Genomic DNA, 24,488 nt, shown 5'->3' with positions numbered 1-24,488 from the left:
CTCAGCGGATGCTTCGCCCTGGCTTACCGAGTCACATTCAGTGTCACATGTGCAAAACAATTCCATGATTTCCATGATGGATAGAGTGGTCAGAACAGCAATTTTGGCACATGTAGTCAACATAATATATATTTAGTATATCATAAACTTCTATGTCTTACCTTGAACAAAATGTATTTCCAATTATTTAGGTCAGGGGAAGGAAAATAAACATCGTTTTACCTCGCGAAACGAGATATCAACGCGTCTATGGGATTTGTGTACATTACGAAAATCTGTGCAAGCGACTCGATGCGACCTCGCACACAGAAAAGATGGTGCTTGAAAACGTAGTGAAGACTCGAGACGCGTCCGATGACGTCACTCATAGCGTGGGCTACGTGTATTGTATGTGTACGTTGCCTGCTCGGACCAGGCAGAGTGTCTAATCCATCATCCGAAAAATCCCGAGTCCGCTCGTATTCAGGCTTTTCAGCAGCTCTCCGCCGACGTGCATGGAGTCTCTTCGTCGGGGAATGGCCCACAAGAAGTTCATCCTCCGAAGAAGTTTCCATCCTTTCAAACTCGAAATCACCATGAATTCGATCTAATGCGTTGTCAGAATGATCCGAACTTGATTCTGACATCGTGTCCGCGAAATACTCTCCGCGTTGCTCCGCTATCGTGGACCTTCTCAACGCTAAAAAGTGAAATTCTTCGATAGTTTCTCAAACTTTGATGAAGGATTGCGTGAAAACTTTCAATAGAAGTGTGTGTAGCGACAGTCACTGAACGAGAGGCCGGACAATGAGCTCTCGGATGATACCAAACTCGACTTGTAGGGGTGTTTGGTTCGTGAAATATTCTTTTTTTTCGGAGGGACTGATTCTCGTCGCAAAAATGCGACATTGGTAAATGGCGCGGGGTTGCCGCTTGTCGCAATTTGGCGACAATGGTCACGAAAGGGTTAAAGCTAATGCAAGAGACCTTAAATAAATTTTGTATAAACTCACTGAATCTTCTCCTCCAGAGTCATCTTCCTCCATAGCAATATCCTCTGCCCAATCAGAATCAACATCTAGCAGGGCAGCATCCATGTCAAAGGAGGGGAGGGCAGACCTTTTGGCAGAGGGACAAAAAATATATTTAAAATATTTGTTTTAAAATGTTTTCAAGTAAAATAAGAATACATCACAATAATACTAAAATTAATGTTACATAAAAATTGTTCTTATATGCTCACCTTTTTTCCCTTATTTAAAAATATTTCAAATTTTGTACAATATGAATTTTAGATGAGTACTAGTAATTTAAACTATACATTATACTATTTTCTAGAAACAACATAAGCTTAAAACAGACTCAGACATTTAAAAACAATCTCTTTCCAATAAATAACTGACATTTATTCAACAATTAAAAATGTATCGAGGCAAAACCATTCATCTACATGTATGTCTAGGTAAAGCCGTTTTAAAACATAAGGTTTAATCATTGCCAATTTGATGCCATGCTAAAAGAAATTATGGAGTTGTTGCCAATTTGAGGAATATTACATAATCAAACAAACCCTATGATATTTTCAGGAAAGTAAACTGTTTGCAAGGATGTAGTGGAGGCCAGTAATTCCCAGTCACAAGGCCAATGGAAATATCCTTCCCCCATAGACTTTGTACACATGACTTGGTCCAAGGCAGAGACCTAGGCCGGCAAAATCTGGCATCAAAGCCGGCCATGACTATATCCCTGACTCTTTGACTTACTTGTCTCCTGACTGCTTGAGAGCTCCCAAAACATTGGCAACATAAGACAGTAGATAGCAGGCTGCTTCCATTACAGTATGATGCTGGTAAAGATAAAAATTTGAAAGAAAATTGATAAATGAACATTATTGACCAGAGTCCTGTACAATTGTTAAAATTGTATTATTTTCATTGCAGTCAGGTGCATTTGTACAGTCAGTCACTCGGCATCCGTTCTAAGCTACATGTATATGAAATGGACTCACTTTAACCTAGGAAAGAGGCTAAGAAAACCCCAAAGCCTTTTAAAATATTATTTCATCCTAACTCTACAATCTCTTTTAATATTATAAGAGATGGAACAATTTCATCACTGATCAGTCTTTCTTTCATCTTCATACTTGATTTTAGTCTGATAGTATGGAAAACTTATATTAAAGAAAGCAACATACGTTTAAAAGATATATTTTGTACTGTTCATTTCATTTCATTTCATTGTTCTCCTCTTAATATCTTTGCCCTTGATAAGTTCCTTGAAGTGAAAATAAAGGAGTAACATCCGTTTAGCTCTTACCTTTCCTTCGGTCACATCTTCCCCAATCTTCTCAGCTACATCTTTATGAGACAGGTAAGCTTTGCTGTTGGAAACACAGAAAGTGTAAAATATGAATACAAATCATTTATCATCAGAATAAAATCATGCTTTTGATTCCTCCTCTTCCATTGAATCAAATACTGAAATTAATGATAGCAATTAGATATTTTTATTTATTATATTAATCTAACAATGAAGATTTGGCATTGATTTTCAAAGAGAATATTCCAGTAAGAGTATGCTTTCCAAGGCCCTGTTCTATAAAGGCTAATTATAACAACACATGCACATTCATATTTACAATCAGCCGATCAAACTGAACGATTTCATAAGCTTTAAACTGATAATGAAAATTTAATATAACAAAATTGTTATGAAACAGGATACTGCAGTAATCTGTGCTGAATGCTATGTCACTGTGTAGATAGTTGTATACTGGCATAAACTCTGAGCTTGCCTTCGTGCCATGGACATGCAGTAAACTTTTTTTTTTGTATATACAATTTTATGATGCAAAGTCCCCATTGATGTTAGGAAAATATTATCCTGATTACCAACATGCATATTAATCAATGATACATGAATTATATTACGACAACATAATTGTTCTTTATAGTTTTAAGTTTTTTAAATGAACCTTTGATCTAATGAACCTTTGCAATATCAAATCTTCAGAGTATTCAAACCTTCGGGATAATGAGCTTTAACCGTTAAAACTATACTCACCATGAAGCTAGCCATTCCCCAGCAGCACTGAACAGCTCGATGTGACCGAGGCCAGAGCCAGCCCCAGCCAGGGTAATCATAACAGGCATAAGCTCAGCGATGCCAAACGTCTCGCTGCCAATGTTCGAGAGGAGCTGGGTACACATCGGAATGAGTGCTTTGAGAAGCGCAGAGGCCACGCCTTCACCAACGGCACTGGATAAATGGGAATTAATAAATTGGATTACTAACATGAGCATCAAAGCATACAACATTTCACTCCTTCAGTCCGCCCCTTTTGATGTCTTCTCGTTTTGGCGCCTCACCTTCCATTTGTGCAAAGACATAAGTGTAAGTGTACTTCACAGACTGTTTTCTTATTGAAATTTTCAATACATTTGTCAGTGTAATTCATGATACATTATGTTATTTCATGGCAGAGAATGGAGAATTATTAATTAGCAAGTCTCTTTTTTTTATGCAAAGACACACATGTAGCATTTTGTGTGAGGTTGCTGATTCTCCAAGAAGGAGACACTATAAAAGCAAAATAAAGGGTAGAAATTATGCCCCCTCCCCGCTGTTTCTTGATATACATGTACCATAGCCAATCGAGCTAATAAAATGTAACACATTTTTAGATAAAGCCAAGTTACATAGCTGGCAGTTCGTCCACTAACCCATGTATGGGATTGCCAATTTGAACAACCTTTTTCAATCACTTCGAGAAAGTTCTTTCACAATTAAAAACTCCACGGTAGAACTAAACATTATCTATGCGGCTATTCTTAAACAAGGGAGGGCTGAAGATGCGAGAAATGTACAGGTGGCCAATAAGAAAGCCAGGAGGGAGGCCAGGAAAGCATCTGTGCCAACCTCCTACATCTGCACACAGTGCTGCAGAGACTGCAATTCCAGAATGAGATCACACAGACATTCAAAGTGACGTAATGTAATCACTTAGGCACGCTACACCTTCACCTCACAAGAGCAGTGGTGTAACGAGCCAAACATTTTGAGGGAGGCCACATATGGCGTATCGGGCAAAAGTTATAAAAAGTCCACTCGCAAGCAAAATTTCAACATTCTTACTACAAAAAAACAATTTTGTGATAGATTTTGACATAATGTTCAGAAAACAATATCATATTTCACCCTTCTATCTTTCTTTTTCTTTCCTTATTTTTGGTCATGAAAATAACCGCCCCAAAGCATCTGTACATCAAAGCACAAGATGGACTGGATGCCGACGATTCCTGTACTCACCTATTCTCCTTGACGATGTAGGATGTCAAGCTCTGTAAGAGGACTCTGTTCTCCTGGCCCTTCCCACCGGGATCACTGTCTCTGATGATACGGGAGAGCCAACTCTGAAGGGCCTTGGGGTTGGAACTACCCTGTCTACCCAACATGGAGCATAGGGTGTCGATGTAGGTGTCACTTGGATGTTCCTCCGCTGTAGAATAAAGTCATTTGTTACATTTAGAAATCATTACAATAATCCAATGAAATCTATACAGTATTTGGCATAGGTATCGCCTTCTCCTTGAGATTACAAAATGCTTCATAATTTGCTCCACTAGATGCACATTTTGGCCACTCAAAAGTGATAATACTTCAAGAGAGACAAGTTGAGCAATAAAAACAGTGGATAATGCAATATTTGAAGTGCTCATACACTGCAAAAACTGTGGTGTTAATTTAACACCAGTCCAGAATCTGTATATGACCACACCAGAGAAGTGTTGAAACAACACTGGTTTGAAATTAAATCGATGCTGTTTTAACACTAATTGGTGTTGTATTAACGCCTATCTGGAATTAGTCCAAAACGAAACCAGTGTTGTTTTAACACTTCTCTGGTGTGGTCATATATAGATTCCGGATTGGAGTTAAATTAACACCGCAGTTTTTGCAGTGTATCCACTCTTAAGGTGCCGCGCTGCAGTTGTTATCACACTGGCAACAGGATTAACAACTATGAGTATCATACTTGAAATCTGTTTGTTATCATAGGCTCGTATTCTGAAGTCAGGTTTAAGTTAAACTCAGGTTTAAAGTTGTGGTTTAAGTATGGACAGCCAAAAGTATCAAATTTATTTATTAAGTTGTACGTTTCTTATGTTTGCTGTGCTCTTTCCTGATTCATCGATGGTGAAGACAATAATCTATATATATACTTCCTAGACAATTATGGATGATTTGAGAGCCAAATGAGCTGAAATATTATATCCCTACTGTTAGTGATTTGTGTAACAATTGGCTGTCCATACTTAAACCACAACTTTAAACCCGAGTTTAAGTTAAACCCTACTTCAGAATACGGGCCTTCATCATCAAGACCACAATCATCATTAAATTGCCCCCCCCCCCATGTCCTGGTCTGAAATAGCCCACTTAAATTAAAGTTAACGGTCACATCAGGATTAATAACTGACCTAGTTGCATGAGCTTATTGAAGAACTTGAGCACCTTGGTACCATATTCCACTGAAAGGTTCTCATTGGCTGCTGACAGGAGGACATCAATAAGATCTGGAATGAAACAACAAAAGGTAATTGGAGATTAAAGCTTATGTCGAGTAGTGGTCACTAAAGGATAATTGGCATAGAACTGATTAAAAGTGGTCTACTGATGTCTAAATACAATGAAAATATCCATGTCAGATGTCAGTTGAAATCTCTCAAATGTTCTGGTGAAGTTTTGACATTGAATAATTCAGATAATCACATATCATCAGTCACATTCAACGCAACAACCCAGTCATTTCTGCAGGCAGCTCCCACATAAATTCACACAGGTTGCATTCATATATCTACATGCATACATGCAGCTCTTTTGTATGCTATCCAATGGAAAGACTCAATACTCATAATTCACAAACACCAATTTCTAAACCAATATAGTAACAACAAAATGTCACTCATGAATTTCAGAACTAACATCAACAAATGATACAATATAGTCTGTTTTTCCTACCTGCTTGTTCAGTGTAGAGTTTCTCCAGAGCGCGCTTGGCAGCCTCTTTTTCTAGGTGCGATTCCATGCCCTGGATACACTCCTGATAGATGCAGTCATCCAGCACACTATACAATAAAATCAATAGAAAGGTTATATGTGAATATAATATATTTGAGATAAAAGACTGTAAACAAGTCTATGATTGCATAATTTTAACTGATGCATTCTTGTAGTACATTGAATACTTCATCAAGATGTATGTACATATTACACCATGTAATTGTATTGGATTCTAAGCAGTGTGATTTTAATAAGTGTAGTCACAAAGAAGACTATACAAGAAACTGTTGGCAAACATTTGGTAAGGTTGCATAGAGATTTAAATTGAAGTAAGATAAATGTACCTAGAAATAATGAGATTGTGGGGGATGGGGGTACAAGTCAGTGTGCTCAAGAGTAAATAAAATGTACATTTCAGAGTTGCAATAGTCAAAATCAAATCATCAACAAAATTTTGGCTCAAATAAAGGAATGTTTGATTCACCCAACTCACCTGTCATGTGCATGTTGAGTGAAGATGTCATGATATGTCTTAAACACCTGGTAAAAGAGTCTAGTCAGGAAGTCTTCTCCATCCTGTGGACCCACAATCTGAGAGACGATCGATGTCGCCTGTTAGACAAACAGAAGAGACAAGTAAAGGAGAGTTAAAGCTAATACATACATGTAGTTGTAGAAAAACAATTATGTGGAGCATTGTGGCCCTGTGTATTAGTCTTCCGACTTTGAAACACAGGGCTGTGGGTTCAAATCTCAGCCATGGCATAAATTCCTTCAGCAAGAAATTTATTCACATTGTGCTGCAATCAACCCAGGTGAGGGAAATGAAATGCTTCCGCTCTGTAAAAGGCTGTGGGGCTAAAGCCAGGATAATAATATTCAGGACCTTTGAAAGGGACGTTATATCATCAGATTTGCGCTATAAAAGAACTGTATTATTATTACTAATAATTTCATGAGAATTTCTTTAACCTCAAGGTTAATTGTCACTACTTTATATCGTCATATATCTGAATCCGCTACAATGACAAAACCTAACTTTTTAAAATGATGAAATCTAGGGGTGTGAGTGATCACAAATATAAAGAGCTTAAAAAGCTGAAGAAGGTTTAACAATGCTGATATTGAAATAGCTTCAATACTTTTGTACAGAGGAAAGCTAGAAGAGGCTGAAATGAAGCTGAAAATCAGAACAAAAAATCAGCTTAAGCAGAAAGTGAAAGAGAAACTTGGGAGAGAAATAGAGTGGTGTTAAAGTAATGTAAGGCAAGAAAAAGGGAAACAGGGAACCCCCCCAAAAAAAAACCTATGCAGAAAAAAATGAGAAATTATTTTTACAAACGACAAATATTTATCTTAACATAATAAAGATTACTCGAATAATATGGTGATAATTGGAGGGGATCCAAAAAATAAGGGTTAATGAGAAAAGCATAAAATACAAGCTTATTTTTTTCATAACTTACTCAGTCATTCAAAATGATGTGTAATTTCCCTTCAATAAAAATTGACTACATTTGAAGGAAATTTAGATATGAAAGAAAAAAAAAGAAACATACCGATTCTGCAACTGATTCTGTGCTTGCATCAAGAAGCAATGGAAACAGAACTTCAACCATCCGGTCCTTGTTGGTCTTAGACTCGGGGCACCAGCTGATTACAGAAAAATTACAGGAGTAAAAAAAAAATGATATAAAAGGGAATATACACATATACATAAATATATCAGGAGCACCAGAGCCCCAAAATGAAAAGGTTTAGCACTTGTAAGACCAATCACTAAGTTTCAGGTAACAGACCAGTGATTGATTGGATGAAAATCAAATTGCACAGGATTTTTTTTGGGTACTTTTTGGCAACTCTTTCTGCAACGGATCCTTGTTAAATTAAGTGTTTGAAGCTAAAATAATTATTTGTTTTATTTACTGCATTTTACAAATTCAAAGAGTTATCTTACTCTGAGAGGTCAGAAGTGAAGCGGACGAGTGATGCCATGACGTGTTGAACAGCTGCCGCGATGTTGAAATTCGTCTGATCTGAATACACAATAGAAAGGAAACAAACACGTTTACAGGGGCACTGAACTCAGAACACAATCTGACTCTCCTATCATAGGCCTCTGCACATTGGGAGAGTCTTGATCAATATACCCTTTCATCTAACAATCAGAAATATATAAGCCTTTTCACAGTTGTGAACAGCGCATGAGCAGTAAAAAGTCATTTGAGATAACCATAAAGGTGCTTTTTAAATTCACTAGCATAATGCATTTGTGATTTGATGATTATTTATATTCCTTTTTTTCATCACATTTTTCATCACAACCACTGGAGAGTATTACTAATAACTAAGAGATCACAATCGTTAGTATTTTACAGTAGCCCAAACAATAGCCAATGCGCCTAAAAACGGACAATGCCACAAATAATTTCCAAACTTGATCAAATTCACAAATATACTAAAGTGTCTTTTGGCAAGGCGTTAATCCACACTTTGCCAATCTCCACCAAGGTTTTAAGCTTTTATTGTATGCCTAGCAATTGAGTCTTGGAACTGTTGTTGGAATGCTCCCCAGGGAGTGGAGAAAGTGTATACATTGTGTGCACGGCCATGTCAGGATCCAACGACCAGGGTTATAATAATGACAATATAAGGACTTTGAAACATTAGTATTAAGTGCTATATAAATGTAACTATTATTATTATCATACATGTAAATGAAAGATAATTTGGGGGGGCTATTTTTCATACTTACTGGAGTACAATCCAAGGTGAGCTGCTCTGAGTGAGTTCAAGTATTTTTCTGACAAGTTGGTATCTTCCATTGCATTATCACCCTGCATCAAATAAAAACATTGATAAGGATAAAACAAGACATGAAAAAAAAATGCAAGCAAATTTGCATAACAGCATTAAAGTTTGATAAAACGATCCAATTTAAAAACAGCACTCAATAAAACTTATTATTCATGATGTACACTTTGCTACATTGCACTTGTTGCATTCCTGATGTTAAGTTAAGATTTAAATTAAAAAAACAATAACAATATTGCAGAAAAGACATAGCGTGTATTCAACATATGCCTTCAATTGTTGAGTTCCTCTGGAATCTTATGTTTCATTTTTATCTCATGTTCTTTTGTCATTTTTCTGGTTGTATTTTCTTGCATCTACATGTATAAGAAGCTCTATACAAGTTGAAATCATTATTTTTCAAAAGATGATGCAAAAAAGTAATTATTATCAGCTTTTCTCAGCTGATTCCCCTTGGCTACATGTAAGCAAGCTAGCAGTATGATGAGCAAATAAATACATACTTGAATCATGGACCTAATGCTATAGAGATGCACATTCATTGTGATTCTTTTGTTGATCGAACGGATGTGAATTCATTAACCAATGAATGTCCATCTCTAATAGGTCCATACTTGAATAGACTTCAAGTATTGTGTAAATATCATCAGAAGAAACTTTAATCAATTTCCTACCAAGGAGGGGACGGTAGGAAAGTCTCCCATCGAGGTCGCGTTCCATTTCTCCACAGCGGTTCTCACAGGGCTAGGCAGGGCCACCAGCATGGTCAGGCCGTGGGCCGAGGCTGGAGAGGCGCGGCTGGATGCGATGCGAAGCACGGCTCCGTAACCAGATAAGGCCCTCTGTGTCAGCTGCTCCAGTTTCATGTCTGAGTTCTTGTCCAGCTGGCCAAGCAGGCAAGATCTGGTGGGGGAAAAAAATCAAGATTAGAAATTATTAAAGCAGATATGAACAGACTTAACCGTTTGAACCATGAATTGATTTTGATGATCGTGACCCTCACCCTGAATTATTTGCCGATATCAAGATTATCGGCAAAATGAGGGAATACAACGCATTAGAAAGAAATGATCTCCTATTCTCATGATTCGAGCCCAACCATGTCAGCGGCTCCTTACTCCGCTGTTATCCGGCCTGACCTGGCTGAAGTTGTTTAGCTTCCCATACTAACGATAATCTCAAATTTTGTCTCAAAATCACTGTTTTGAAGGAAGTAAAATTCAACAATAGCTTACGCATAGTCCGTACACGACTCGCTGTGTATTATCGCATGAGCCTCCTTGATAAGTTAGTACACTTTGGTCATTTTTTCATGCTAAAAACTTATTAATGAAAGCAAGTCGTGGACAAAATTATAAGCTGAAGTTATTGACTGAGTATCTCTATAATGACATCATTTTTACAGGTCACCTGATATCTAAAACCCTTGCTTTTTTAATCACATGACTTGAAGCCGGTATTCAGGCTTTTCGGGTATATGCGCGTTCATGGTGAAGCCGGTATACCGGCTTTTCGGGTTCAAAGGGTTAATAGTACCACCTCAAGTCCTCTATTACTCAAATCTTGCAAGGTTCCTAATCCTAAGCGCACCATTCTTGTAGTATAGGCTTGCTTGAATGATAACATGCTAATTCACTACTCAATACATTCATACCACAATATACCTCTGGCCCCCATGGACCGATTCGCACAAAATTTCGGTAGTGGGGGTATTTCATAATGCTCTACCAAAATATGGTATCAAAAATGCTGAAATGCATTTGAAAATTGATGACGTCACACTTCAGTACTCTATATAGTCCTGCTTGAATGATAACATGCCCATTCATTCTCAATACTCAATACATTCATACCATTACATAGAAATTATAAAAAATTAAGAGCTTTCCTCTCACAAAAATTTTAGTTTCTCTACAGAAATAAAACTATGGGCTAATTCATTCTATGTATCATTGATAGTTATCTCAAAATGTTCATTTTAGGACTAGCCATTTATAACACACAATCTATGAGAGATCACGCTAAGTGTTGTTGGTCAGTTTGGCATAAAAATACCAGTCAAATTTATCTATAGTACATGTACCTGTGCAGCTCTGCAAATACCTTTAAAAAAGTTTGTTTTTTAGGGGTTTCTTTACCCCAGACCGACTGATAAAGCACTGTATATAGATTACAGCATTTCCTGAAAAGTAATAGTGTAACCCTTTGTTGTGGCCTATTATGTATTACATAATAATTTAGCAAACTATTCAATATTTCAAATACTTTTCAAAAGAATGAACATTTTCTGTACTGCTCACATTGTAACCATCACTACTTACCTTGAATAAAGGCCAAACATTTCTACAAGCTGACTGATGATTGGCTGAAGTTCTTGGGCCACTTCCATTCCTTTACGGGGGTCTTCTTCATCCTGAGTTGTAAAAGAGGGGTATATGAAATGTCAAATATAGAAATATGCACTGGTCATGATAATGAATTTGTGGAAAAGTTTCTGAAATAATAAATAAATACCCCCAACCCTGAAGCCCAAGAAATTGGGATACTTGTAAATGGGGAGACAGAGGCTGAAAATATGGATGTTTCACAGCGAAGAGTGTTAAAACAATTGTTGGATTTCCTTTCTCTGTATATGGCTCTCTGTTCCTCAATAGTCCTCCTAGATCAATGCCATAATATGAAAGATGTATTGTTATTATCTTATCAAATATAGCAATAATCCTATTTTTTAATGCATTGTCATATTCAGATAAGCTGTGTGCTGTATGTATTCAAATTAACCCTCTAAAACAAAGAACACTTTCATCATATCAGCACAACCAATGGACTGATCTGCCGTACTTTGGCAAAAGGAAGCAGGTTACAAAAGTATCATTTTGTTGTAAATGAGCAATGTGTGTTTTTCATTTAAATAGGCATCAATGCAATTTAACAGCATATTTTCTTCAATATCTTTCCATAGAACGATCGTTTCTTCCCCAAATTTTGCCTGAACGTGCAACATACAAAGGGTGTTTCAGAAACAACAATAACTCAAATTTGACTGATGTGTCACTTGCTTCCTTTTGCCAAAGTTGGGCAGTGATGTTAATCCAACTTTTTTTTTAAATTCTGGTCAGAGTGGCTATAGACTAATCACTCACCATGGCTTTCACAAATCGTTCCTGAAGTGAGATGCGTAGCTTGCCAATGACGGAATCGATGGTATAGAGCAGGTGCAGGCTGGGAAGGGTCGAGGCCGGGAGAACATCGGTCGGCTGTGCATCCAAGGGCATCTGTGAGAGCTATCGAAAAAGAAAGAGAGCTTTGGTTTTCAATATACCCATACTTGGATATTGCCATTCAAAAGAAATTAGGTGATCGCACTTTGACTGTTACTGCATCTAAAGAATGGACCAACATCCCCTCTTTTATTGAATCATCAAACACTACAGACCATTTGTGGTTGCATCGTTGTCTAGTGGTTCTGACTCTCGCCTTTCAAACAGAGGGTCGTGGGTTCGAATCCCAGCCATGGCGTGTTTTCCTTCAGCAAGAAATTTATCCACACTGTGCTGCACTCGACCCAGGTGAGGTAAATGGGTACCCGGCAAGATTAATTCCTTGCATGCACTGAGTGCCGGTGATGGTAGCTCGAGCTAAAGCCGGGGTAATGATAGCAGCGCTTTGTATCCTCTGGCAAAAAAGCGCTTTATAAATCCAGCTATTATCATTATTATTATTATTTTAAAAATCTCTGAAAATGTACCTCTTTTCCAAGTAATCATTTCCTTTTCATTTCTTTTGTATACATGCATTTGTATTGTAATGATATATTTTGATATTCAATGTTTGTACACGCTGTGATATAGTTTTACTATGGGGAGCGTCAATGAGAAATGACAGTGTTGGCCAGTGCGCTTCTCTTTAATTTCATCATCAAAGTGCAATCAATAACTAGGTACCTGTCTTGCAATGGATTCCTGGGCCATCTGTACATCAAACTTGACGGTATGACAGTGCTTGATGACGATCTCAAGGAGACTCTCGGCTTCAGTGTCTGGCAGTCTCTGTTCACAAAGGTGCTCCTGTGTATACACAAGTAGAAGTAAAGTATATGTTAAGTGTAAGTATAAGTTATGTGTAAGTATAAGTCATGTGTAAGTATAAGTTAAGTGTAAGTATAAGTTATGTGTAAGTATAAGTCATGTGTAAGTATAAGTCATGTGTAAGTATAAGTTAAGTGTAAGTATAAGTTATGTGTAAGTATAAGTCATGTGTAAGTATAAGTTAAGTGTAAGTATAAGTGTAGGTGTGGGTGTAGGTGTTGTTGTAAATGTGAGTGTGAGTATAAGTATAATCAATGTATAAGTATTGGAAGTGTTTCAGTAAACTATAAGTATTCATTTATTGTCCATCAAATGGAAATGTGTTGTGTTTACATGCCTTCATGAGCTTTAAAAAAATATAACTTTTACGATGTTATTTACATATTGTGCCTACAGACTTGTAAACATGACACTTCCAGTTTCAGCTTTGTTTTTAATACTCTAAGAAACATGTTTGATTACCACTAAATACCAATTTTTGATTGAAAATGAATTGAAATGTCGGTAAGAAATACAACAGCATGAGCAGGTACAATATATTGTTTGAAATCACTTTCATGCAACAATAACAATGAAAAAAATTCATGTGTAAGATGCCTATAATACAGTTTTAACATCAAGGATGATGAGCCCTGAATAACATGTTAATTTTGAGCAGATATATCCGAAAGAGATAGTAAAAAGAATGGTACCTTAATCCAGGTTGTGTACTTAGCAGACTGCATACGTGGTACCCATCGTAGGGAATGCAGGACCTCATGCTGGGTCAAAGGTCGCTCACTATCACAGTGCTGACCTTCAAGCAGCTTGATGTAGGCCACGGAGGGTGCCATCTGACCCAACAGTCTCCAACAGACGGTGGCTGCATAGTGGATGGAACAGCCGTCCATGTGATCGAAGGATGATGCATTCTGGGTAGCCTGTAGGTGGAACTCGCTTCCCGCCCCCATGAGCTCAATAACTGCCGAGTAGAGCTCGTTGTAGTCAAAGTTAGGGTCGTAGAGGACCTCACATGCCTGAAATATAGCATAAGATATTGACAGAAATATAAATAAGCATATATTTATGTATTCTGTGCAAGCTAAAGTTTAATATTCAAAATGAATACATTTCTCAAAATATGTGGTTATTCTCACAGACAAGTTCTGGCTGCAGATTGCACCATAGACTTGTGTAAAAAAGGATTGGGAAGCATCGATTACAATGTATGTAAGAACATGCTGTAAGATTTTGCAATTACCTGCATGTACAGTTTGGGAAATCATTATTAGACAACTTTCCTACTAAGCTCTCATTCGGCATGGTCTAATAATTATTTCCCAAGCTGTAGATAATCAGAAATCATTAAATCTCATTGCAGACTGTCATGTGTATGTAATGGAAACTCATGTTTTTTAAGACTTTTTCCCCATTTTCAATTGCTTCATCACACGAGTTGTACACGTTGTCAAACACAGAATGATCAAAGAATACAGGATCTCAGGAAACAGAAACAGGGGATTTTAATTAAGTAAGCAATGACGACAAGTACATCAGAACTTATTCACCAATGATAGTTGCCTAGCTACTCTATAGAGAAGATAAATATATCTCACCCCTTTGTCGATGCCCGGACCATTCCTATCCATCTCTGCGGAGACGAGGTTGTAGAAGCTTCGCTTGAAGGTTGATCCGTCAGCGATAGGGAAGTGGTTCTCCCCCATGGTGACCTTGCGGTAGTTCTCCTCCACCTCCCTGCAAGGGGTGTAGAACTTGGTGATGGCGATCCCACCCCGCTCCTCTTGGTAGAGCATCAGGGCGGGGTCCGACGATTGCACCGTGAAGATGTTCCATTGCACCTATGAGGGAGGGAAGGGGGGGGGGAAGGGGGGGGGAAGGGGGCAGTGAGGATGGGTTTACAAACAGAAATGTTAGTGGAATTGTATAACTTTTTTAACCATAAAATAACTTGGGGAGCTGGAGGGACTGATTGAAATTTTTGTGTAAAATTTATAACTCATAAAAGCTCCATCCACAATATTTAATGACTTTTTTTGGGGGTCTCGTGCATCGTTTGAGACTGCAATTGCCAAAAGGCAGGCTTCTGCCTTATCCTAGCGATATTCTTGCTATTGCAATGTCGGTGCCGGCTTTTGCATCGCATGGTGTATTAACATGCAAATTTAGTCAGGCCTTGGGCCTGTGGCATTTTGCCTTCTGTAAACAGGGCCTTTGCTACACATACTGCAAATACAATTACACCGATCGATAAGCCATGTGGTTATTTATTTCCGAAATATTAAATTACAAACTGTTCTTATTACATGTTTTCAATGATATTGATAATAATGTAGGGTATATATATATGGTGCACATATCCACCTTGTTAGGTACTTACATGTATGACGCTCTTATTTTTTCAATTCAATTCATTTATTTGACATCCTTTAAAAACATATGTACAAGTATACAACAACAAAGGAGTAAAAGAATTTAAATAAGAGTATAAGCGATAAAAAATTGTCAAAATATAAAAGAAATGAAAATAAAATGTAGCGGATGTAGGAAGTCAGAAAGGCCATTGAACTGTCAAAGCCGACTCCCTTGATTACTACATTATGGTTACTACATTATATTACACAAGTTTCCCTAATCTACCAATATATTAAACTTTGTGTTTTCTTTTTAATCATATCTATCTTTAAATTTATATTTTTCCTTTGAGCTATGTTCTTTTTTATGAGATTTGCTGAGTTGCTTTTTATTTTTTTAATTCAAATATCCATAGTATTTCTTTGTGTTAAATGCTTTTGCCATACAACTGGGTATGAGGTTGTTTTTCACTGAAATTACTCACCTGGTCATAAAGCGGGGGAGGAGGTTGTGAGTAGTGATGAAGGAAGTATTCAAAGATGAGGAGAAGACGACAAACAGCCAGCGGTTTCTTGGTCTTCATGTCCCTGTCAAATCAAATCAATCACAGTAACAGCATAATCAGACATGCCAACCTTCTACAACCAAAAAAGTATTCTTAGAAGGAAAAAAAAGTATTTTTTGACAAAAAGAGTATTTTTAAAAATGTGGCTCAACATAACAATCGCCAGCCTGTTGTAGTGAGGTCTGTGAAAAAACATGTGAAATGACTCCACTTGAAAACATGATAATTCCCCCTTTTAAACATGTGCCCGTAGGTGATAATTTACTTGTTCTTTTCATGCAACAAGTTACTGGCCCGACAGTGACTTTTACTGGTCTGGGACTGTCGGACCGGCGCTAGTGTCACGCGCTGTGTATAATACATCCTCCATGATCAGATTTTTTTTTTAAAGTAACAAATCATATCAAAAAAGTATTGGTGTATTCATAGCAAAAAAGAGGAATAAATACTCTAAAAAGGGAATGGTTGGCATGTCTGCATAATATAGAATGTGCAATAAAAGAGTAACTGGGATTTAAAAGGATGATGTTTCATCAATCATAAAATTGATTTTAAAAATGATTTTAACTGATAGGACATCACCTCCAAATGTATAATTGATCAACATTATAACATTAATTCATGTTTGATTCCTGACATTGTGTAACTCATCAATTTCAGTTGATGAACATCATATTTGTATTCATCAAATAAGATCATTTATAAGTATCTAAAGTCATTACAAATCAAACAGGGATATTTTAATTATTATTCAGCATATTTGGTAGTATCAGGTACTGTCAGTTGAGACTTCCACACAGCACTCTACAAATCATTGCAAAACAAGAATAAAAAGTGAGTTCTTGCAGGACAATCGTACCAATCAGATATGACCCAGTGGCACTCCATATTTATCCCAATGAGGTACATGTACTTTGCATTATGAAGCACAAATGGCTCGGTTGAGGGCGGCCAATATAGATCAAAATCTTGGTAAAGGAAATAAGTGATAGAGCAGGATACAAACCCTGAACCGTGTGACAGTTCAGAGATATATCCACTTGACCATGACACCTCTCAAGCCAGACATGTAAAAAAGCCTCTAAAACCCAGAATGTAAACAAGTCAGAGCTTTTACCATTTTGGTTTATGAAACTTGGATTTTGTACTCACCCAGATTGTGAAGCCTCTACAATGATGTTTGCACACTGTGTAAGGATGATCATCTTGCTACTCCTAGCCAAACTGTCAAATACAAACAGCAGCAGCTGAATGTGTTCCACATTCACATCTACATAGGAAGGCAAGAAGAGGTACTCTTGAAAGGTAAAATACAGTAGTTGCAGCAAATTGGAAATTAAATCAAGGTTAATCGTCGAAATATTATCATACATCTAGATCTGGAACATTAATGTAAACATATCTTTGTAAAATCATGAAATCTTAGCTCAAAATCTATAATTCTGATGATCACTAACACAGAAAAGTAAACGTGGGGCAGTGTATTAATATTGCTTCGAAAAATACCCGACATTTGATGGAATTCTGTGCTTAATTTGCTTATTTCTCAGCAAGTACGCATTTTCTTCTACTACTGGTAGGGGAAGGCGGGGTAAGTTGTGACACTTTTTGCATTTTGCATGCTAGAATTGATATGACTAATAATATTGTAGTATTAAGTACCTTGCCTTTAAATTTGATTCTTGGGAAATATTTTTCACCTATATATAACTTTCTACCCCCACACTGAAAGTCACTGTGACCTTTGAAAAAAACGATGTCAAATGGCTCAACTTGCCCCATCTATGGGGTAAGTTGTGTCACCTTCTGGGGTAAGTTGTGCCACCTTCTGGGGTAAGTTGACCCACAAAAACTATGTACAAAATGTATGCAGAAAGAACCAGCATGTCAATTTTTATTTAAAGTCTTTTCACTTGCTAATTCTCTATAAATACTAACATCCTCTAAAAGTAAAAGAACTGTCATGTGAATTTGCTCCTTTCTGCCTGCATATCAATGGCTTTTTAAGGTTTTTTTATTTTTTATTATACATTACCATAAGAATTACCATGGCTCAACTTGCCCCATGTTGGCTGGCACAAATTACCCCAGTCCGAACTTAATGCGGTATTTTCACATCCACACATTTCTTATGCATCCATCATGTAAAAGACTATGACAAGAATGAGAATCCATACCTGGACTTTCAATATTGTTCTTATTTCTTTATTATATTTAAAGACGTGTGCGGGTAAAAAGCACTGATCTATTTCACACCCTTTTTTACTTTTTTGGATGAAATTCATATTTTTCCCTCTAAAAAAGTAATTTTTGTTTCAAAGTTGAAAACAATGTGGTGGGATTAAGGGTTATGTAATGGGTCATCCATGCATGACACCATCACAATGTCTGACTCATTCATTATTGGCCTGGGGTGGTGGCTCAACTTGCCCCTATGCTCAACTTACCCCGCCTTCCCCTATTTATCTTTAAAAGCGATTCCTAGACTATTCGATCACACAATATTTCTCACATTGTTGAAATTAATTATTAATTCTTGAAAGGCAAAATAAATTTTATTTTGAAAACAAAGCTGATAAAGAGGCAAAGTCTGAGTGGTAGAGCCAAGTTTAATGTCCCATTTCATTGCCAATTTAACTATTGCAAATGCTCTTCATCAAATGCAAGATATCAAGGATTAAAACATAGATTCAGCATGTGCAACTGCCTTTGGATCAGGGCCACTCCCTCAGCACCAAGAGGAGGTTCTGTCAGACCCTGAGGTCCACTGTGACCGACTGTCACACCACATATTTCATACTCATTCAGCACACTCTGAGGTCAATGTTAGACATGACCCTCAACCAAATCTCTACTTATCTTTTCCCTCTTGTTGTGCGTCTGTTTTCAGGGCCCAATCCCATAGCACCGAGAGGGAGTGGGCCCTGTTCTTCAAAACCCTGAGGTCACATGCGAGTGACTGTCATGCCACATTCTTGATACCCACTCACCACACTCTGGGGTAAACCCTGAACATGACCCTCAACCAAATCTCTCCTTACCTTCTCCCTCTGGTTGTGTGTCTGTTTTCAGAGCCCACTCCCTCAGCACCGACAGGAACTTCTGCCAGACCCTGAGGCCGACCGTCATGCCATGCTCCTTCTCGCTGGTACCCATCCATGTCTGTTGACGCTTGACCAAGATGTGGGCCAGGATGGCCAGGGTGCGAGGTGGCAGGCTCAGGGGCCAGCTACTTGAACTTGACGGCTGGACACCAAGATGGCCAAGTAACACATCCTGCAAGGGGTGGGACACGTTTAAAATTATAATTAACTTGGCCCATTCAAGAAACAGTCTTAATATGACTGTATTTTATTATCTCTTTCAGTGTATCACATACTACAAATAGTAATACTGAATTATTTCACAAGTTTATGAAGCATGTCTCCCAAGGGATTCGAGTCTACTCAATGCTCATCTTATTGATTATGGGAGGCTAAAATTACTTTAGATCTTTAAAAAAATTTAAAACTAAAGACCCTAAACACTCTTGATAACGAATGGAGGAGGAAAAACATGCATAAACTTTAATACATCCTTGTAAAACTTTATGAGAAGCAATGAAGAGATCTTACCTGTAGTTTCGGCGATAAAAGTTCAGAAGCAAGAAGTGTGTGGCAGAAGTGAATCAGTACACTGGAGAATTCATCCGTCAGGTGACCTGTCACATGATACATATTTAAAAAAAAGTCATATTATAAATCAATCACATTGATTTCAAAGTGATTTTTTTAGTTCTTCAGTCAGGTGATATACCATTCATCAGTCAGGTGACCTACATGTATCAAATGAATGTATTTTCAAAACTTGTCTTTAAAATATGTCACAGTAAGAATGATTTCAAAGAAATTTAAGCAGTCAGGTGATCATTTCAGTCAATTCTTTCATTGACCATGATTTGAGCGGGACATAAAATTATTAAGAATGGAGAAAATAAGGGCCGAATGCACAAATCGATTTATTATTTTATGGAATTGCTCTAAAGAAACCATTCAATTTATCAATTTCATTATTCTGAAAAATAGGAAAGAAAAATAAGACTGCTCAATTGGAAAGATACAGTGTACATGTATATAGTGTGGCACTGAATAGGCAACTAGATAATCAGTGCCTGATAAATGCTAAATTATTATTATTACTATTCAAGAATATTTTCATACATATTCATTAAAATCACGACTCACTGTTGTCCATCTTGATAACGCCCTTGTCCAAATCCTTGAGGACATTAGCCAGACTAGCAGTGTGCTGCTCTTGAAACGCTAAGCTATAGAATAGACAATGGTTAACCAAATTCAATGTAGTTGTATCAAACAATTATTTCATGGGAAAGTCTTTCAAAATCAAGGTTAATTGTCATCATATCATTGAACATGTACATGTAGATCTAGATCTTGTACATTTGAATAAAGTTAATTTAGTGGTACTATTTCCAAAGATGAAAAAAAAATTACTATAATATCTAAACTGCAAGACTATCGCATTGAAGATCACCAAAACAGATAAGCACATGTGGGGCAGTGTATTTTTATCATTTCTTGGGAAAAACCTGTCATCAAGCAAAAATGTCTTGCTTATTTAGCTGATTTCTCTGCAGATCAAACATTTCCTACAAAATTCATTTGGCACATGGGTGGAAATTCCAAAGGATTCTCTTCAAACTAAGTTTGATATTGTTACCACAACTGCCATTTTGATATGGACCAATAAATGAATCTGAACAGGAATTTCTGTTTAAAATACAATCAATATGAATGTCTGAGATATAACCACATGTTCTAAGCACTGGTAATATGATGCTGTTTTACTCCCCTCAACAAATGCCAATGTGCACAATTTCCCTCAATGTAATCGAGGGAAATGCTCTGACCAACACGGTGATGAGTTACATTTATATGCCACATGCAACAGAAATCTAAATGCAACAAAATCAAACTGAAATCTTTGTAAAACATCCGCCCCCCAACCCCGACCCACGACACAAGGCTTGGCACTTAATTGCAGGTCTGAGGAGCATTTCATGAAATTACTTGTTGGATGTTTTAATTGACAAGTCTGGTTTATCCAACAGTTACCATAGTAACAGTGTTTCTCATCCAATCAAACTCCAGGAAAGTTGTCAGATCTGACAACATGTCAGATGAAAATGTTGATGAAATGTTCTCCTGAATTTTATGCTTGATGACATTGATACATATCAACTGCACTATCAATCACTAAAGATTTGCGAAATATTTATGTACAGCCCCAGGGATTAAGGCCCCAGCACTGACGTGTGATTTACCTTGGAAATTGTTGGCACAGATCCTCAGAGATTTGAAAGAGATGACCAGTGAGAAACTGCAATACATCTCTCGACAACTTCAGGTACTACCCAAAAAAAATATAACAAAATCATTATTTAATCATCACCATAAAAATACAAGTTCCATTAACTACCCATCTCATGAAAATACCAAAGATAGTTGGATTAATACAAAATCCCTAGTAAGAATGAAATATGCTAAATATCTGTTGGTTTTAGTCAGGCTGCATAATACAGACCTCAAGGACTCAAGGGAGTTTGTTGGAACATCTGCTGCCATGGCAGTGCACCCTCTGAAAAGTCAATGGCCACTGCTTAATCCTCTGAGAACTGGATATATATGAAATCTAATGAAATGAGCGCGATCCTGAATTCATTGCGAACTATCAAGGAGAAAGTAGTTCTTTGTTCTACTTGTTTGTGGTTTATCTTCTGTACATGTGCTTATTTCTTAAGTTACTTGGCGGGCATGAAAGCAACTTATTGAGGCTCTAAGCTTAGGCCCATTTATTTTTCCCTGCTTACCTCAGTCGCCTCCTCTTTGTCGTTGGGTTCCCCCGTTAGCAAAGCTTTGTTAGTATCCTGCTTGTCAACGTCTTTCTTATCGTCCGATGGAGGCGGAGGAGGGGGCGGGGCAGTGGGGGTGGAGTCTTTGGATTCGGGTTCCGAGGTGAGTGATTCCTCAAACCAAGGACCAAGTATAGGCTCACTGTCATCATCTATACCACAGAGAATAATCAGAACATACATACATATATATATTAAAAAATATCCTCTTAACTGAACTCAGGAGGGGGGCCAGTTGGGGCAGAATCCCTAGATTCTGACTTGGAGGTGAGTGATTCCTCAAACCAAGGCCAAGGATCAGCTCATTGTTATCATCACATAACACAAAGAATAATCAGAATATGAATACATATATATGTATAATATCATCCAAAGTAAACTCTGGAGGGGGAGGGGGCGGGGCAGTGGGGGTAGTGTCCTTGGATTCTGGTTCAGAGGTAAGCGAGTCCTCAAACCAAGGACCAAGTAAAGGCTCACTGTCATCATCTAAATCAAAAAGATTACGAAGGTTAATTACTACAAATAAATAAGATTAATCAGAATATAAATATTCTTCTAATAAAGCTATGATAAAGATATACCATATGGTCTGGAGAAATGGGAAATGCATGGTAGTACCAAAAAAAAAAAAAAACGTTCCAAGGTATGTGATTCTTTACATAAAGAACCAAGAATTTGGCTCTAAAACCTAAAATACAAAGAATAATCATATATCCTCCTCATTTAAAACTGGGGACAGAGGAGGAGAGAGAGGGGGTAAAATCCTTGGATTCTGGTTCAGAGGTTAGTGATTCCTCAAACAGAAGATCAAGTATTACCTCTCTCTCATCGACTAATCAACTGAGAATAATCAAAGTACATATTCCTTTCAAAGCAGGAAATTAAAACTCTTCACAGAAAAATATATTGAAACAAGTTCATTGTATCAAAAACTCATGACATTGACAAAGTAAATTGACTTGGGAGCACTCAGGTAACATTTGCTCACTACTAGAGGATCATATAAATCAGGGTTGAGGGACACACCTTCAGAAGATTCTTCATAGCTCCCTGTCTCTCCCCCGAAGCACTCGTTGAGGGAATGGGAGTCGCTCTCGTCGTCGGCTGCATCCTCCATCTCGCTCTTCAAACGGATCAGAGTACACGCCTACCAACAGAGAAGGAAATTGAAAATATTATATAAAGATGAACAACATTTTATTAACATTGATTTTAATCCTAACCAGAAAGAGCTTATAAAAACAAAAGTTTTTGAGCTGTTTTTGGTACAACGGCCATGTATAAAAAGGCATGCAATGTCATACTTGTATACATGCCCAATTTTGGTAAAATGATTTTAAAAGATGCGCAAGACTTGAAAGTAGAAATTCAACAAGCAGCACTGTCAAACAGTTTGTGACAAAATGGTCTCTGAAAATGTTAAGGGCTGACTCCACCCATCCCCCCCCCCCCGACTACCCCAGCCATTTTCAAACATAATGATGGATGTAACATGTATATTAATCTACAGTGTAGCTTTTGAATATGAAAATATCTGAATTCTAACGGTTGGCTTCCAATCATTGCATCAACGGCACATGTGCAAGAGAAAATATGAGAGGTAGAGTAGGTATCTTATTCACATATTTTGGCAGCACTTTCTCATCTCACTTGCTCCTGAAGTTATTTTTTTAACTTGTGAAACATGACTTCAAAACAAACATGTTGTGTACAATTTACCTAGATGTACATGTTAGTGACAAATTTGACAAATTTGCTTTTTCCTCATAGTACATGTATGCATTGTTATAGAAAGGGAACCAAATAACTATACATTTAGAAATATCTTCATAACATTTATTCAAAAACTTCCATATTCCCAGATACATGTACATGCCACAAACTAACAAGTTTAAAATTATTAATTCAAGCATCTACAAAGTTAAAATGACCAATAACTTATTTGTTATTATCCTCAAAGCCAGAGGTGCCACGGTCAGGGGAATTCCCTTTCAATTTTTTTTTTTCAATTCAATTTTATTTATTAGGTAAAAATCTCACTAGTAGATACTGTAAAACTAGAAATTTTCGAGGATTTCGCAGCAAGATCAGCGAGCGTGAATTTAAAAACACGCAAATTTATGAGCATCTATTTTAATGCAAGTTTTGAACCGCGGTTCAATTGCGTGAATCGTTTGGGCGTAGAGATTGCATAATTTGACCTACAGAGGGCAACATTTAAGTAAGCAAGCTTGAGCTCCAAAATCATATGCATCGCGAGAATTTGTTCCAAAGCAATGCGATCATTTTTTTTAAAGACGCATCGGTATTTAAATTACGATTTTGGTTGAAATATAAATTGCTTTTGCTGTTTGATTGGCGAGTGTTTAGATCTGTTTAGTTTTTAAGAAGTCGTTGGGTCAATTGCCAAGGTTTGTTGATCGATCCCATGCACTTTGAATAGCCATGATCCCCCGGTCCTTACCCAGTGCTCGGCCGTCAATACCAAGCCAGTTGTAACGCCTCCGTTTTGCCTTCCCCGATGTCCGCCCCGCAAAGAAAAGTTGCGCTTAATGTCACAAAAGCTCATGATTGGATCAAAACAATGCTGAATTACGCTGCTTAAAAGCTAGAATTATGATCAGAAAATGCAATTTCATTGCTGAAATGTTAATTAAAACCATTTAGAGATGGGGAAGAAGGAAGTCACTTTGTGATTTTGGAGTGTGCAGCGCGA

General features: G+C 37.3%; 1 protein-coding gene across 1 annotated transcript in view; it reads right to left on the bottom strand.

Annotated features, from left to right (window-relative positions):
- Nucleotides 1–218: 218 nt before the first annotated feature.
- Nucleotides 219–24,488, bottom strand: part of LOC129277376 (E3 ubiquitin-protein ligase UBR4-like) — a 43,685-nt gene continuing 19,415 nt past the window's right edge. Inside the window, exons 12-37 of the mRNA XM_064110016.1 lie at nucleotides 22,799–22,919; nucleotides 21,731–21,924; nucleotides 21,185–21,270; nucleotides 20,085–20,167; nucleotides 19,476–19,561; nucleotides 18,903–19,137; nucleotides 17,014–17,131; nucleotides 15,781–15,883; nucleotides 14,540–14,782; nucleotides 13,637–13,960; nucleotides 12,801–12,923; nucleotides 12,000–12,140; nucleotides 11,178–11,269; nucleotides 9,531–9,759; nucleotides 8,798–8,879; nucleotides 8,000–8,078; nucleotides 7,602–7,695; nucleotides 6,536–6,654; nucleotides 6,001–6,107; nucleotides 5,460–5,555; nucleotides 4,288–4,477; nucleotides 3,043–3,237; nucleotides 2,296–2,359; nucleotides 1,743–1,825; nucleotides 993–1,098; nucleotides 219–563 (exon numbers count right to left, since the gene is read on the bottom strand). Coding sequence (XP_063966086.1) covers nucleotides 219–563; nucleotides 993–1,098; nucleotides 1,743–1,825; nucleotides 2,296–2,359; nucleotides 3,043–3,237; nucleotides 4,288–4,477; nucleotides 5,460–5,555; nucleotides 6,001–6,107; nucleotides 6,536–6,654; nucleotides 7,602–7,695; nucleotides 8,000–8,078; nucleotides 8,798–8,879; nucleotides 9,531–9,759; nucleotides 11,178–11,269; nucleotides 12,000–12,140; nucleotides 12,801–12,923; nucleotides 13,637–13,960; nucleotides 14,540–14,782; nucleotides 15,781–15,883; nucleotides 17,014–17,131; nucleotides 18,903–19,137; nucleotides 19,476–19,561; nucleotides 20,085–20,167; nucleotides 21,185–21,270; nucleotides 21,731–21,924; nucleotides 22,799–22,919 — 3,738 coding nt within the window. The remainder of the gene's footprint in view (nucleotides 564–992; nucleotides 1,099–1,742; nucleotides 1,826–2,295; nucleotides 2,360–3,042; nucleotides 3,238–4,287; nucleotides 4,478–5,459; nucleotides 5,556–6,000; nucleotides 6,108–6,535; nucleotides 6,655–7,601; nucleotides 7,696–7,999; nucleotides 8,079–8,797; nucleotides 8,880–9,530; nucleotides 9,760–11,177; nucleotides 11,270–11,999; nucleotides 12,141–12,800; nucleotides 12,924–13,636; nucleotides 13,961–14,539; nucleotides 14,783–15,780; nucleotides 15,884–17,013; nucleotides 17,132–18,902; nucleotides 19,138–19,475; nucleotides 19,562–20,084; nucleotides 20,168–21,184; nucleotides 21,271–21,730; nucleotides 21,925–22,798; nucleotides 22,920–24,488) is intronic.

The sequence above is a fragment of the Lytechinus pictus genome, chromosome 15, assembly GCF_037042905.1.
Source record: "Lytechinus pictus isolate F3 Inbred chromosome 15, Lp3.0, whole genome shotgun sequence".
NCBI classification, from domain to species: domain Eukaryota; kingdom Metazoa; phylum Echinodermata; class Echinoidea; order Temnopleuroida; family Toxopneustidae; genus Lytechinus; species Lytechinus pictus.
This window is presented reverse-complemented; position numbering and strand designations above follow the sequence as displayed.